Source organism: Barbus barbus, assembly GCF_936440315.1.
Source record: "Barbus barbus genome assembly, chromosome: 2".
Taxonomy (NCBI): domain Eukaryota; kingdom Metazoa; phylum Chordata; class Actinopteri; order Cypriniformes; family Cyprinidae; genus Barbus; species Barbus barbus.
Genome location: NC_136730.1, coordinates 12365504 through 12382412, shown reverse-complemented (window position 1 = coordinate 12382412; position 16909 = coordinate 12365504). Strand labels below are relative to the sequence as shown.

General features: G+C 35.8%; 1 protein-coding gene across 1 annotated transcript in view; it reads left to right on the top strand.

Moving 5' to 3' along the window:
- The window catches only part of LOC306888058 (cell migration-inducing and hyaluronan-binding protein-like), a 145890-nt gene that overhangs the window by 46773 nt on the left and 82208 nt on the right, over positions 1–16909 (top strand). Inside the window, exons 2-5 of the mRNA XM_079446179.1 lie at positions 9640–9737; positions 13966–14103; positions 14405–14543; positions 15464–15700. Of these exons, the coding sequence (XP_079302305.1) occupies positions 9683–9737; positions 13966–14103; positions 14405–14543; positions 15464–15700 (569 nt within the window). The 5' untranslated portion in view covers positions 9640–9682. The remainder of the gene's footprint in view (positions 1–9639; positions 9738–13965; positions 14104–14404; positions 14544–15463; positions 15701–16909) is intronic.

The following is a 16909-nucleotide window of genomic DNA, read 5'->3' as shown; positions in this document are numbered from 1 at the left end:
TCTCAAGACATGATGTTTTTATTAAAAGTGTGGGGTTTTTGTATATGTAATAAATATAATACTCTACCAGATTTAGTACACTATTCAAATGTTTCATAGTTTTTAAAAAATGTTTTTAAAAGAAGATTCTTACGCTAACCAAGGCTGTATTTATTTGACAATAAATTATTGTCAATAATACAGTACAAACAGTAAAGTTGTGAAATATTATTACAATTTTATATAACTGTTTTCCATGTGAATATATTTTTAAATGTAATTTATTCCTGCGATGCAAAGCTGAATTTCAGTAAACTTCAGTGTCATATAATCCTTCAGAAATCATGCTAATTTGCTTATTTAATTTTTTTTAATAAATAGAAATATCAAAAGAACAGCATTTATTAGATTTTTTTGTAACAATATTTATTTTCTGTTTCTTTAAATCAATTTAATGCATTCTTGCTAAATAAAATGAATTAAAAATACAATAAAATCTTACTGACCCCAAACTTTTGCAAATAATAATACAGTCCACAGCTTTTGCATTATGTCACTATGCTGATATCTCAAGATAGATGTATGTGGTTTATTTTAATTCATTTATATATATTTTTTTATACATCTTTTTTTTGTTTACAATAAAATTACAGTTTTAATTTCAACAAAAAGAAAAAGTACAGAACAAAAAGTAACCAACCAAACAAATCAGATAATAAGTATTTTTAATAAGTAGTTATTTGGTGTTTTGACAATGTTGAGATAGATATACACACACACACACACACACACACACACACACACACATACATACATATTTTGTATATATATATTTATATACATACATATACATACATATATATATATATATTAGACTTTTAATACTTTTAGCTTACATTGATACACAAATGATAATTAATCAAAGTTGTCAGGGTACTATTTGTTGTCCTTACAATGTAATTTCTGACCATATAGTTGCAAAAAGATACGTCTGTTTTCTAACAGGTTGCAGAAATGACACACTTTACCTCTAAGTGCTAACTTAGTAGCTGGTCCAAAGTGGTCTACAAACTCTAAGCAGCTTTGCCGTCTACCAGGTGAACGTGAACCAGATGATCAACCATCTAGACCATCTCGGTCCAGCAAAGCTCATCTCTACCTGTTTCAATAAGCCTTTGAGAATGACCTCCACCTCATGCAGGTTTTCTAAAGTGAAGTGCTCAGTCCATCGGTGACCTACATGAGCTTCAGCGCTCTCAGGTCAGAGGTGCAGTGCTGTGTTAGCAGTAAAAACTCTCTTGTACTTGTCACCGACCGCCTCCGTCAGCACAGCGGTGCGCCTCAGTCTCAGCTGGATTACAGCGTCCTGGAGAGAGCCGGCTGTAAAAATAGCTGTTTCAACACCAGCTCTTTCTGAAGGCTCAGATTCCCCCTGGCCTCCGGAGAGCGGCTATAACCTTCACCGTCTTCCGCTCTCTCCCCGTTAGCACACACACAGCGCTCTCATTGAATTAATCATCACCGCTCATCACTCTAGAGACCGTCGTACCTTTTGCTTATGAGCAACGTACAGCCCATCTTCTCTCCGGAAACGCCGCTGAATGAAGGAGTTTTATGCTAGTTTTTTTCCACTGACCTATGCATGGGTCTTGCAAGCCATTAAGTTAAAAGAGCATAAATTCAGATCTTAGCAAGATATTAATGTAAACAGCCACGTATGTCTGAAGTGAATGTAAACATACGGCCTGAAACATCTGACATGTCATAATTGATCTGTGCAGCAGATATTGTGGTGCAAATGCTGCTTAATAGAGCTTCTGCTCTATGTGATGTGATTAATAATAATCAAACAGCAGAACTGATGAGAAAAAAAGAGAAAATCGCTCACTGCTCTCGACTGGATAACTTTAAAAAGCTTTAATCTGCCTCTACATTTGCATACAGAAACACATCATGTACTCTCTTTGTTCTTTTGTTTGTCATTTGTTGCTTTGTTCTTACTTTTATTACTGATGGTTTACTAGTCTGTTTTGAAGTTATGTTTATTTAATTGAAAAACACTTTAAAGCTATGCTATTGTTTTCATTTATTATTTATTTGTTTATTTTTTTTGTTCAGTTTGCATTAATAATATTAATACAAAATCATTTAAAAATAGCAACATTTATGTATTTGCCAGATGCTTTTATTCAAAGTAATTTACATTGTATTCAAAGTAAACTCAAAGTAAATTCATGTTTAGCAGTTTGAGCTACGGAAATGTAAAATAACTTAAAAGAATAAAATAAAAAAAAAACATTTGAAATTTTCAATTTAAATTTACATTTATGCAATTGCCCAATATGTTTATTCAAAGTATATCATATCATGCATATCATATCATTTACACTCACCTAAAGGATTATTAGGAACACCATACTAATACTGTGTTTGACCCCCTTTCGCCTTCAGAACTGCCTTAATTCTACGTGGCATTGATTCAACAAGGTGCTGAAAGCATTCTTTAGAAATGTTGGCCCATATTGATAGGATAGCATCTTGCAGTTGATGGAGATTTGTGGGATGCACATCCAGGGCACGAAGCTCCCGTTCCACCACATCCCAAAGATGCTCTATTGGGTTGAGATCTGGTGACTGTGGGGGCCATTTTAGTACAGTGAACTCATTGTCATGTTCAAGAAACCAATTTGAAATGATTCGAGCTTTGTGACATGGTGCATTATCCTGCTGGAAGTAGCCAGAGGATGGGTACATGGTGGTCATAAAGGGATGGACATGGTCAGAAACAATGCTCAGGTAGGCCGTGGCATTTAAAACGATGCCCAATTGGCACTAAGGGGCCTAAAGTGTGCCAAGAAAACACCCCCCACACCATTACACCACCACCACCAGTCTGCACAGTGGTAACAAGGCATGATGGATCCATGTTCTCATTCTGTTTACGCCAAATTCTGACTCTACCATCTGAATGTCTCAACAGAAATCGAGACTCATCAGACCAGGCAACATTTTTCCAGTCTTCAACCGTCCAATTTTGGTGAGCTCGTGCAAATTGTAGCCTCTTTTTCCTATTTGTAGTGGAGATGAGTGGTTCCCGGTGGGGTCTTCTGCTGTTGTAGCCCATCCGCCTCAAGGGTGTGCGTGTTGTGGCTTCACAAATGCTTTGCTGCATACCTCGGTTGTAACGAGTGGTTATTTCAGTCAAAGTTGCTCTTCTATCAGCTTGAATCATTCGGCCCATTCTCCTCTGACCTCTAGCATCAACAAGGCATTTTCGCCCACAGGACTGCCACATACTGGATGTTTTTCCCTTTTCACACCATTCTTTGTAAACCCTAGAAATGGTTGTGCGTGAAAATCCCAGTAACTGAGCAGATTGTGAAATACTCAGACCGGCCCATCTGGCACCAACAACCATGCCACGCTCAAAATTGCTTAAATCACCTTTCTTTCCCATTCTGACATTCAGTTTGGAGTTCAGGAGATTGTCTTGACCAGGACCACATCCCTAAATGCATTGAAGCAACTGCCATGTGATTGGTTGATTTAGATAATTGCATTAATGAGAAATTGAACAGGTGTTCCTAATAATCCTTTAGGTGAGTGTATATCAGTTCATACATTCCCTGAATCAGATGTGTCATTCTGTTTGACCTATAGCAACATAAAATAACTACACAATTTGTTTTTTGAAAAAATAAAAAGAAATTAATTTTAAAGATTCAAAATTTTCAAATTTGAACTCACCTTTATGCATTTGACAGATGCTTTGATTCAATGTGAATTACATTGCATTCAAATGTAGCTACACGAACATAAATTATTAAAAATTGAAATTTGAATTTACATTAATGCTTCTGACAGATGCATGTATTCAAAGCAACTTGTATTGCATTCAAAGTAAACATTTTATATCAGTTCATGTATTTAATAAATCAAACCTGTGACTTTGCATTGCTGTAGTGCTGTGAAAAAAAAGAGTAAAAAAAATATAATTTCTATTTCTTAACTGACTTACATTGCATTCAAAGCAAACATTTTATGAGTTCATGCACATTTGACTTCTGCATTGCTATAGAGCTACAGGAACATAATAAATAATTAAGTACTGTTTTTGTGAAAATTTGCTGGTATTGTGACAGCACTACTTCAGCATATTCAAACTGGCCACCATCAGTCAGATGAGATCTTTTATGTCAAACATGCACATCTTCATGTGGCACATTGAATATATGCAAATGTGAATTGCTCATTGATATTTTGGTCCATTTCATATTTCATATGGACGACTTTTATAATGCGTCTTTATCATGTTATGCCGCTGGTCACTGTCATTGTATGCAAAAGAAGCTACTTCAGCATTCTGTTAAACTACCAGAGAAAATCAGACAGGTCTGCAGTGACATGAGGGCGACTAAATGATGGCAGAAATGTAACTTTTCGTGTGAATTATTACTTGAAGGTGTCACGTCAGCAGCTTTCTCTGCTGTGGAAGCTCCCAGAAGCGACTAATTTTTATGTGTCTGAGAGTCTGTTTGACCCAGCAGGCTGATGAAAATGGCTTTTAATCTGCTCCGCAGTAGTCAGTAGTCCCAGGACTTTTATAGGCTACGGTAATTGCATTTATATATTAAAAACTTGTGGTTCAGGTTTCCAGCTAGTATGTTTCTTACATCATCGCAGCGTCTGCTCTCAAAAATGCTCTGGATTATAAAACCAAACATTGCAATTAAATAAATGAGGAGTTTTCCTATCAGATGTTCCTGCTGAAGTTCATCCACAGTGTTTTCCTGGAGTGCAACTGGAGCGCGGAGGCCCACCGAGCTCGTAAAGTTTCCTTTTACTGCTGCTCTGGGTCAATCCTGTTTGCTCCTGTAAAAGTCAGCCAGTATGTTTGAAACATATTTCAGGGTAATGAAAGGGAAAAGAAAAACCTCCCATCCTCTTGTGTGCATTCCCTTCCCTGATCAGTATGACTCTCATGTACAGGAGATATTTTGCTAAACCATATACAACACAGTGCATATATATACTACTCATATATTATGTAAACAAAAACATTTACTTTGGATGTGATTAATCGCGATTAATTGTTTGACAACTCTAATATATATATATATTATACTCACCAAAGCATACAGTAAAATCAGTAATATTGTGAAATATTATTACAATTCCAGATATATGTTTTATATTTGCGTATATTTTAAAATGCAATTTATTCCTGTGACTGAATTTTCTGCGTCATTACTCCAGTCTTCATTGCACATGATCCTTCATAAATCAGTCTTATATGCTGATTTGCTGCTCAAAAAACAGATTTAAAAACAGATACGCAAATATCATCTTAATGACAAACTCAATTACAAAATGGCTGGAAATTAGGAAAGTAGGCGGGAATTAGACTTCATTGTTCAGTGATATGGAACTAAAGCCAATGTTTGTCTGCTCGTCTGCAATATTGTCTTGTTGTCATATTGATATATGCAACAAATTACTTTTAATTTGATTAATTCATCTTCATACGATGTAATTAATTCAATTAAAATTTGAATTGATTGACATCCCTAATACAGACCATTTTTCGTCATTCAATTTCCAGCTATATTATGAGTGTAACTGCGATAGAAACCTTGAGACGGCAGTTCCTTTGCTCTGTGCTGATAGGACCGGGTCAACATGAAGGACAGGGGTGGAAGTGTGTTATCTGCGAGGGCCACAGAGGGCAACAGTCTCTGTAAGAAGATAGACAGCCCAGAAAGAGATATTTGACTCAGACGCTGATAGCATTGGGAGGTAAATCCGGGAGGCGAGGTCTGGATCGAAGCAAAGCTTGTCTTCACTAGGGTGATGTAATGTTTTGGAATAGACTTTCTCAGTGTTGGGGATTTGTAAAGAAGTCTGAGAGGGCAGGCAGGAGTGGCAGAGCGGTCTGCAACAGAGCAATGTGAAAAGAAACTCAATTTGTACGCTTGCTGGAGAAGATGTGAGGCCAGCTTTACTGTGGAAAACTCTCTGCCTTGATGCTACAGTGTTGTGGGTCATTGCTAAGGTTACTGGGTGATTGCTAGTTGAGCCCACATCCAAATCTCTGATATTCTGCTGTCTAGATTGGGTTCCTCCTATTGGATGTTTTCTTTCACTTTTCTAGAAACAAATTTGTTAGAAACAAATCCATATTTAAGATGTTTTAACTTTAAACTGTTCCTTCTGGCCAAAATATGAGACTGTTTTTGTTTGTAATCAGTGCTTGATCTGTGCATATTTCTCTCCTAATTCAGACAACACAACATTTTCACTGGCTAAACCAATTTCGTTGATAGAGGACTTGTATTTTAGATGGAATCAATTGTTCGAAGGTAAAAATGATTAAAGATTAATTTGTTTCCATGCTGTTCATGCAGCTTTTTGCTTCTCAAGATGTTAACTGATGGACTGGAGTGGTGTGGATTACTTGTGGTGTTTTATCAGCTGTTTGGACTCTCATTCTGACGGCACCCATTCACTGCAGAGGATCCATTGGTGAGCAAGTGATGTAATGCTACATTCTCCAAATCCATTCTGATGAAGAAACAAACTCATCTTCATCTTGGATGGCATGAGAATGAATACAGTTTCAGCAAACTTGAATTTTTGCTTGTAGAGTCTAACAAAATGCATAATTCGAGGTACATTATCATTCATGTATGTAGCACAAATGATGATAGACGACTTATATCGTGAAGTTGAATACGGTGGTTTGATTAGATCACTAATTATAGGTATGAGCAAGATTAATCATGATGCTTGATTTAGCAACGCCGCTAATTGTTTGTGCAATATTATCTTCAGATGGTCATTCTGCATGCATTACATCACTGGGCAGCTGGCTAAATCTAAAGATAGTTATGTGTGTTTGCATGCAACATCCAGACAGCTGGTCCACTGCAAACACACACAGGCAGAAGATTAGAATGTGCTTAAATGAAGAGGAAATTACGGTGCTCAATAATGCACATTTATGTTAAAAATGCATGCAGAGCTGTGATGAAAGATGCATGTCACCTTTGAACGGCTCAGCAGGCGTCATCCTCGTAGATCTTGTGGTATTTGGCTCAGGGGAATTGACGTGCATTAGAAAACCCAATAAGGGGATTTTTTTCCTGTCAATTTTCACCGAATTCCATCACGCCAGGCACAAAGTCAGTGTGCTGAAAGTAAGAGAGCAGTCTGCTGTCTGCTGACTTTTACACTTTAACTGCAGGGAAAGAGAAGGTGCTGCTATTTTTGTGTGCAAAGAAGTCAAACTACACCCTGGCATCTATTTACCTGCAAAACGTATTTTCCCTCGGTGTGCTGCATATCTAAATGTGATTTTGAAATGGCAGTTTGCACAGTGTAAGATGGATTTACAAACTCTAAAATGCAAAGATGGTTTTAAACAGTGTAAGCAATATATGAAGTCATTCACATGTCACTGTATGTGCGGTGTGTAAATCTACACTACTGTTCAAAAGTTTGGGGTTAGAAAGATTTCTGAAAGAAGTCTACTACAGGTATGCTGCATTTATTTGATTAAAGAAAGATACAGGAAAAACAGTAATATTCTGAAATTGTAGTACTATATAAAATAACTGTTTTCTATTTGAATGTATTTAAAAATGTAATTTATTACATTTACTGAGATCATGGTTTACAGTATCATGGTACTTCAGAAATCATTCTAATATGCTGATATGCTGCTCGAGAGACATTTCTGATTATTATCAATGTTGAAAACAGTTGTGCTGCAAAATAGTGATATGTATTTATTGAAGCATTTATCTTTGTAACATTATAAATGTCTTTACTATCACTTTTGATCAATTTAATGCTGAATAAAAGTATGAATTTCTTTCAAAAAGAATCTTACTGATTCCAAACGTGAGTGTAGATGTTCAAAGAGCTGCATGCTTGATCTTTTATTTAAGGCGTATTGTATTGTTAGTGTTGCATCCATAATAACTCCTTATTCTCTTGCAGGCCTCAGGTGAAGTATCTCTCATTGGCTCTTAAAGGAAGAAGCCGTTTCTTTGAACCACCGCCGGCACCTGTTGCACCAGGTCGACATCTGATAGCAGAATAAATGACCATGTGGATCACTGAAGACTCAAATAAAGTCTTTCTCCATCCAGCACAGACTCGAGTTTTCATTTTTCACCGTTATTGCCACAGTGTTGTTGCAGGCATTGTTGTGAGCCACATTATATTTCCTGCTGCGCTATCAGATGCTCTCTAATCTTAAAGAGATAGCGCACCCAAAAAATGAAACTTCTTTCATCATCCGCTCACCCTCTTGTTGCGAAAACACATGATTTTTTCCTTTTCAGCGCAACACAAAAGGGAAAACGTCCTTTTCTGTACGTTTGGAAGTTGCTCTGTCAAAAAAAATTACACATAAAAGCACCATTAAAAAAAGTCAGTATGCCATATTCTTAGTCATACGATAGCTTTGTGTGAGGAACAGACTGAAACTGAAATCGTTGTCTGTTTGTTCGTTCTCCTTTAGTGTTGCATGTAAGAAAAAAACGTCATGAGAGTCAGTAAATGAAATATTTGGCTGGTTATCAAATCAAATTGATCGTCGTCTTGCTGGTTTATTCACTCTTGTGCAGCTGTAACATATTGTCACTTGCACTGCATTTTGAATAAACCAGACAAACAATCTTTGCAATATTCCCTCAATCCTTTGGACAGACCCAAATGGGAATGGATTGCGGTGCCAATATGATGAGAAGATGGCAGTTCCTGACCATTATTCCTCAATATATAACAAGGACAGCAATGGATTCGCATGCTACACGGAGCAGATGCATAACATTGCATAACAAGGAAGCCATCACGCCTCGGGCAGATTGGCAGTGCTAATAACCATCACAACATGATAATGCCAATGAAGAATATCAACGAAAACAGGGCTATAATTTGCACGGCTTTTATGTGCAAGAAAACAGTTACCGTTTTAAATGGCATGGGTTAGTCAAAGGAAGCATTGTTTCTTTCCTCTTTGTATAATTGGTCTGTCAAGCATAGCTGGAGTCTTCAATATCGAAACCAGGAAACAGGATCCCGTGTATGTCTATATCAGTTATGTAACTTTTTATGTAACTGCATTTAAACAAGCACACCGTTATTAGCGAGGCAGTACCTGAGCCCTCTGCCCCTCTGAGCCTTTGATCCTTTATGGAGGTTCAAGTCGAATTGCTGGTGCTCTTGTAATCTCTTTGAAGATAACCACGTAACCTTCAGATCTAGCAAGTTTCAAAGGAATGCAAAACTGGGGTCCGACACATTCAGATTCTGGCAAACTGACAAAATCGCTGGCCGGTATCTATGGCAACTTCACACTCGCTCAATGACATGTTTGGTCATGGTGTCATACGTGCCCAGAATAAATCGAGCATGTTTAAGGGGATTTTTTTCAATGGAATACTCAACAGATTACAACTCAGTATGCAGTGGGACGGGTTGATTTGCCTTGAAAATGTGAATAATTCACTCTGGACGTCTGTTTGGCTGACCAGTGGCAGAAATATGAAAACAGTAATTATTTTTGCAATTATGTTTGGAGGCACAGAAAAGACACACTTCAGCTTTACTGTAAATTAAGTAATTGTGTGATGTTTGTGATTTGTGTTGCAGGTGAGGTGCCTTTAAACTCTGGACCAAACCAGCAGTGCTGAAAATGAAGATCTGTATTGCTTTTATTGTAGTAGCTGTTCTTCACATCGCTCAGGCTGGTGAGTTTCTGTCTCTCTTGCTCTGATGTATCAGTTTAGTGCTTCAGTTGCATGACTTTTTGCATAAAATAAAATAAATTAAAAAAGAAAATATAAGATAAAAAAAATAAAATAACATAATACATAAAAATATAAAATAAAACATGAAATAAAATAATATTAAATTAAATATATCTTTAAACTACAAGAGCTCATTGTACTTTGAAAGCATAAAATATACTTTGAATAAAGTAAAATAGAAAATATAAATAAAATTGTTTGTTTTGTATGATTTATATGGCTTCAATGGCATGACTTTGCATTAAATGAAATTAATAAAAAAATAATAATAAAAAACAATTGAAAATAAAAATGACAAATATTTTAAAATAAAATAAAAATATGAAATAAAATAAAAAATATCAATAAAATATGAAATAAAATTTAAAAATGTATCTTTAAACTACAATAGTTTGAAAGCGTATGCTGTGAATAAAATAAAATAAAATATAAAGTTTCTTTGAACAATAGTTCATTGTAATCTGAAAGCATAAAGTGTACTTTGAATAAAATTATAAAATATAAAGTTAAAAAAGGGTGATATGATGAAAAAACCTTTAATTTTTTTTTAAAAAGTATTAAAAAATATAAAAAGAAATACCCTTTTTTATCTTTTAAATACAAGAGTTTAATCTTTGAAAGCATGAAGTTTAAAATCCTTGAGTTTCTGACATATTAACATAACCTGTTATGTTTTATAGCCTTAGTTGCATAATTTCTCTCCCCTAAAATTATTAGTTGCCTTTTCTGTCTGTCAACCCTCTGTTATCTGCTGTCACTTCACAGGCTGAATTGTGACATTGCCTGATGCACAGTCAAAGATTAGCTAGCATGTGGCCATCCAAAATATACCGACATCCTTTCAGTCTCATTTTAATTGCATGACTAAGAGTCTTGTTACAGAAGAAGGCTCTTGGATTTAGTTCGCCAAACCCACAGAGAATTTTTTTTCCACTGTGTTTCATTCTAGTCCAGCAAACTCAGTTTTAAGCCAAAAGCCAACAGTACAATCCGTATCTTTACAGGCCCGTAAATGTAGTGCCTTTCTGCTCCTTTCAACTTTGCTCAGCAAAGTAGCTTTACTGTAATTTTACAAACCAAAGTTGCTTTCAGACCGTGTAGTTGGAAATGTGATTTGCAATTCTAAAAAGCAGCACGGCCTTCCACATTAAAAGTCAAAATGAATGTATTCTACAGTAGATGGTCATAATGCTTGCATGATTCAATACAATCGCACGAATCTGTGCAAAAACATGTTTTATGTGCATTTAGAGTGAGATCACTCTTTTGGGGTTGTGGTATTTCCAGCAATGCCTTTGAGCGAGTGCATTCCTCTGGGAAAATTTGCATTTGAACAGCTTTTTGTTGATGACACAAAGCGCAATGCTTTTTCACAATTTTGTTTTGCGGCATGGATTCTGTATATTGTAAAGGCTGACGATGAGATTAATGTATCACTTCGGGACAGCTAGTTAGTGGTCACATAAAAGCGTTTGTTTGAAATGACAGACTGCTGTGTTTTCTTTGATTGTGTTGTTCTCTGAGAGCTGAGCTCAGGATGAATGGGGTAATTTTTTAAAGGCACGCTTTATCTAATAGTTGCTTTGTTGTTCTTTCATTGCCTGTCCCTTTAGTTAGCTACGCTTCCAGCTTTTTATATATATATATATATATATATATATATATATAAGTTCATATTTTGCAAAATAGACTTTTGCTTATGCATCCACATTGTGAAACTGATATTTTTGAAGTGTGTGTGGTTTTTAAATCTAGTAAACTGCCTATGAAAACAACTTTGTGACAAAAGTGAGAAAAATGCCACCAGTAATTACTTCTAAATGAACTGATAACAAAATATAGTGGAGCATTTGAGTGTTGTGTATGCAATCAAACATGCAGATGAGTCTGTTTGTTCATCTGAACAGATTTGGAGAAATGTATGCATAATATCACCAATGGATCCTCTGCAGTGAATGGGTGCCGTCAGAATGAGAGTCCAAGCAGTTGATAAAAACATCACAATAATCCACAAGTAATCCACACCACTCCAGTCCATCGGTTAACATCTTGTGAAGCAAAAAGCTGTTTCTTAACGAGTTTGTAAGAAACAAAACCATCATTAAGATGTTTTTAACTTTAAACTGTCACTTGTGTCCAAATTATAATCCATAATAATATTTGCTCCAGTGAAAAGGTCTAACTGTAGTTTTCCTCTCAATCAAAATCCACCAACCTATTTGTTTAGAACTGTTTTGGACTGCTTTTCGCTTGTAAACAGTGCTTGATCTATGCATATTTCTCTCCTGATTCAGATGAGATGACTGTTTCACCGGAGAAAGCAATATTACACAGAGTACTCCAATATTTCCAATACTTCCAATATTTTGGAAGCCACAGTTTAAACTTAGAAATGTATTAACGATGCATTTATTTCTTACAAAAATGCTGCTTTTCTGTTCGCAAGACATTAACTGATGGACTGTAGTGCTGTGGATTACTTGTGGATTATTGTGATGCTTTTATCAGCTGTTTGGACTCTCGTTCTGATGGGACCCATTCACTGCAGAGGATCCATTGGTGAGCAAGTGATGCAATGCTACATTTCTCCAAATCTGTTCTGGTAAACAAACCAACTCATCTACATCTTGGATGGCCTGAGGGTTGATACAATTTTTTATAGATTTTCATTTTTGTCTGAACTATTCCTTTATTCCTTCCTGGCATGTTTTGATTCATAAAATAAAAGACAAATACATGATTGTGTGTTTGATCCCTTTATAAGAGACCTCTGCACTACTGTTAGGTGACCCTCCATGTCAGCTGTCCCCCCGAAGCAATGTTACAAGTAGCTGAAGGAAGTGAATCCTGATTATGAACTTTATAATTGGTTTGATGCAAATCTCTCGCTCCTAGTAATTGACTGTATCCTCCCAAACATTTTCACAACGTGCTAGATTCATCATTTTTAATTGCAACTTGGGCTAGTAGTCCCTTAGGTCAGAAAAAAAAAAAAAATTATGTCTTTAATATCTCATCTGTTTGGCCCAGACAGCAATAAAATTAATTGAAGAGCAAATGGAGACTTTTGCTTAAGTCTTTTTCATGCTTCTCTTGAGAAAAAGACAATTTCTCATGTTGTGCTATAGTAGTTTATAATTTTTTATTAATTTAAATGAGTGTTATTTTACTATTATTGTATACTCTAATAGTAACATTAAAGTTTTTGAATTAGCTTTTATTTTTATATTTTCTTTCATTTTATTAAGTATTTGTGTATTTTTTTTTTTTTGTGTTTTACTTCAAATTAATTCTTTTTTGTTATCTATCTAATTATTTATCTGCCTATCTATTTATTTATATCATGTTTTTTTAATTCTGAGGGTAAATGCTACATTCAGCTATTTCTATTTCTGCTAAATTTCTGGAGAAAAACGACTTTATACTTAAATGAACATAACTGATACCCCTTAGTCTGCTGAGCTATGAAAGAGCAATAAGCCATTCCTCTGGGTGATTATTACTGTCATTATTTTTGTTGCTGCATCTCAAGGCTTTGACTTTTTGTAACGCAGAAGAAAATGCATTAGAAAGCTCAGTGAAGCCCTTTACTCTCATTTCAAAGCAGAGATATGGAAACGCTCATGATGAAAGTTCTCAGCTGCTCTGGGTCTGGAGATGTGCTGTGTGTATTCAAATCAAGTGTGTGGCTTCTCAGAGGTTTTTACAGCATTAAAGGGAAGAATGAGACCCTTTTAATATGTGATGACACTTAAATGTATGATTGCAGTCAGAAACATCCGCCTGTGGTTCAACCGCTGACTTCTTTTTATCGACGCAGTAATAGCAGATGAACTGAAGAGTTATCATTGTCAATTTTTAGTCTAGACATCTGAGATATATAGGTCATTCATCTTAAAATGTTTGTTTCATTTGAAGTTTTTTCCTTGCATACATGTGACCCTGAGGTCGATTTATTATGGTCGTTAAGTTTTTTCTTCTTGGAAAGGACATTTTGAGTTCTGAAAGTTATGTTTTCATAGTATGTTAAGCTTTAAAATCTCAGTAGCTCAAGGAAAGTTTTATTTTTCATTAAATGAGAATCTAATGAAAAGATGACTGTGTATTTCTGAACATGCAGCATGACTGCTGTTACTTATTCACATTTACATGTCTATATATTTTCCAGTTTGTCCAGATAAGCTGCCTGGACTACAACCCTGGACTCCCGGTCACAATGAAGCCCACAGAGTCACCATCGGTTACGGCCGCAAAGTCATCCTCACCTCATCCGCGACTGTCCATTCCATCGAGATCCTCAACGGAGGTAGATCTTCCTAATAAAAGTCTTTCAAACATCTCCACAACATTAAAGTGCCGTGAAGATTTACATCTGTCATGATGAAGGCGAAGCGTGACAAGAGCCTTGACAGGCTTAAATCAAAACATATTTCATCTCAGTGTCGCCCTGAGCGTGGAATATTCGATGGGGGAATTCCATCATATTCCCTGCCAATAATCATCTTTTTCTTCTTTTAGAACTAGAATTAAAGTTAGAAAACATCCTCATTGGCTGCAAATCAAGGGTGAAAGATCAGGACTGGCTTGATTTTGTTTGTTCTTTTTAGGGAAGCTTGTGATCGCTGATTCCAGTCGACCTATTTTTCTGCGGGCTAAGCACATCCTCATCGGGAACAAGGGTGAACTTCACATCGGCAGTCCAGAATGCCCTTACAAAGGCAACCTCACCATCTCTCTCTTTGGCAGGTATGAATACAGGCTTTGAAATATCATCAGACTTGCTGAAACACTCCTGCAGCCTTCATAAGGGAACTTACAGAGCACCAAAAGTTTTGGAGGAGAATTTGATGGACAGAAATGTTTTAACCAGTAATTTTAAGCAGTCTTAAAGGATTTGGGCTAAATTCAGAATCGGTTAACCGACTGCCATTCAGTTCTTGACTGCAAATTTGAATTGGCCGAACCTTACTGGAAGTTGAATGGAAATTTGAATCGTAGTGCTCGAAAGAGGAATTTACAGAATTTTGAAAAAATTCAAAAATATAAAATAAAATAAAATATATGGCTTACATTTTCCCAGACGTACTTAAACAAAAATATAATAGTGTGAACTTGACCTCATTTGTCACTAGGGTGAAAGACAGCTGAAACTGTGTGAAAATGTGTAATTTAAACATTTTTACATATGAATATTTATTATTATAAACTAGTTTGAACAAACTGGTTGAATGAGTGATTCAATGACTCACTCACAAAGTCACTTTTGTTTCATTCCTGAATGAATCAGCGATTTTGAACATATCATATTTAATGATTCACTGATTCCAGTTTTTGCATTCATTGCTATATATTTTTCATATATATCAATTTATAGCCATTTACGGTCCCTGCATATATTGCATTATGTTGAAAAATATACTCACTAGTTTCCCATATATGGAAATGTATTATTTAAGACATCACATTATACTTTCCAATATATTCCCTTATATTTTTGTTTTCGTAAGAGTAGCTGCTGACATGGAATTAAAAAAGTAATTAAATGTATACATAAATTTAGAATCACAATCCTTTGACATCTTAAATCTGGAATTTAAAATGCATTCTCTTCAATTCTGAATTCATTGGACAATCTGATATACTGATTTCTTGTTGTTTTGAAAAAGGTCTGATGATACCGAAGTTGAACACAGTTATTTTGGCCGCAAGTACCTTGGCGTAGGAACCAAAGGAACCTTGGAGATTCACGGCAGAAAGAAGCTGTCCTGGACATTCCTGAACAAAACCCTCCATCCTGGGCAGGGCAATGAGAACAGCTACCGTTTCGAAAGGAGCTGGGGCAACAGAGGCATCATCATTCACGTCATCAACCCCAAGACCGGAGAGGTGCTGGACACTGATAGGTCAGTGGGACACCATCTCTCCTCCACCCCACATAGCAATTTTTCTCTGGCCCAGCTCCGGCCCACAAAATCAGCTTTCGCTTGGCCCACATACCGCAATGACTTACGGTCCTAGTGTGGACCAGGTCTGGTTTGCAGACAAGGGCCACACATGGGCCATAATTGGCCCAAGTCTCAGCCAAGCTAATTACCCATAACTGGCCCTGACTTGGGCCAGTTATGGCCCATGTGTGGCCCTTGTCTGCAAACCAGACCTGGTCCACACTAGGACCGTAAGTCATTGCGGTATGTGGGCCAAGTGAAAGATGATTTTGTGGGCCGGAGCTGGGCCAGAGAAAAATCGCTATGTGGGCCTATTCTGGTCCTATGCTGGACCAGATGGGTTCCATATGTCATCCTCAACAAAACCATAACCAAGCCACTTGATACACACCCCTCCCAGATGAACAGTCACAACAACGACAATATTCTGAACAAATATTTAATCATGTTTAATCAGCAAACAAAGTTGAATGAATCTCACACCTAACATACAGCATTATGGTCAGTTCACACTTCCACAAAAACTATATATATAAAAAAAAAAACATGCTTATTTGTTTTGGTTGGTCAGTGTGTTCACCCTGTTGGGTTATGGCAGTGTGAATTGGCTTTTAGGTGCTTTGGAAAACAAAACAAAACAAACGACAAAAAAAAAAAAATAAACACACATATATATATATATATATATATATATATATATATATATATATATATATATATATTAGTGCTGTCAAATGATTAATCGCATTCAAAATAAACGTTTTTGTTTGCACAATATATCTGTGTACTGTGTATATTAATTTTGTATATATAAATACAAACACATGCATATGTATTTTGAAAATATTTACATGTATATACATTTATATTATACATAAGTATATTTAATATATAAACAACATATTTTTCTGAAATATATACATGTGTTTATATTTATATATACAAAATTAATATACACAGTACACACACATATATTATGTAAACAAAAACTTTTATTTTGAATGTGATTAATCGCGATTAATCGTTTGACAGCACTAATATATATATAATGTTTACTCAGTTAACATAAAATTCTTAAATAAGGTACTTTCTCTATTTTTGCAATATTCAAGTGTTCATGTCCCTGAATAATATCTGCATGCACCAAACTCTGAAGAGTACACATAA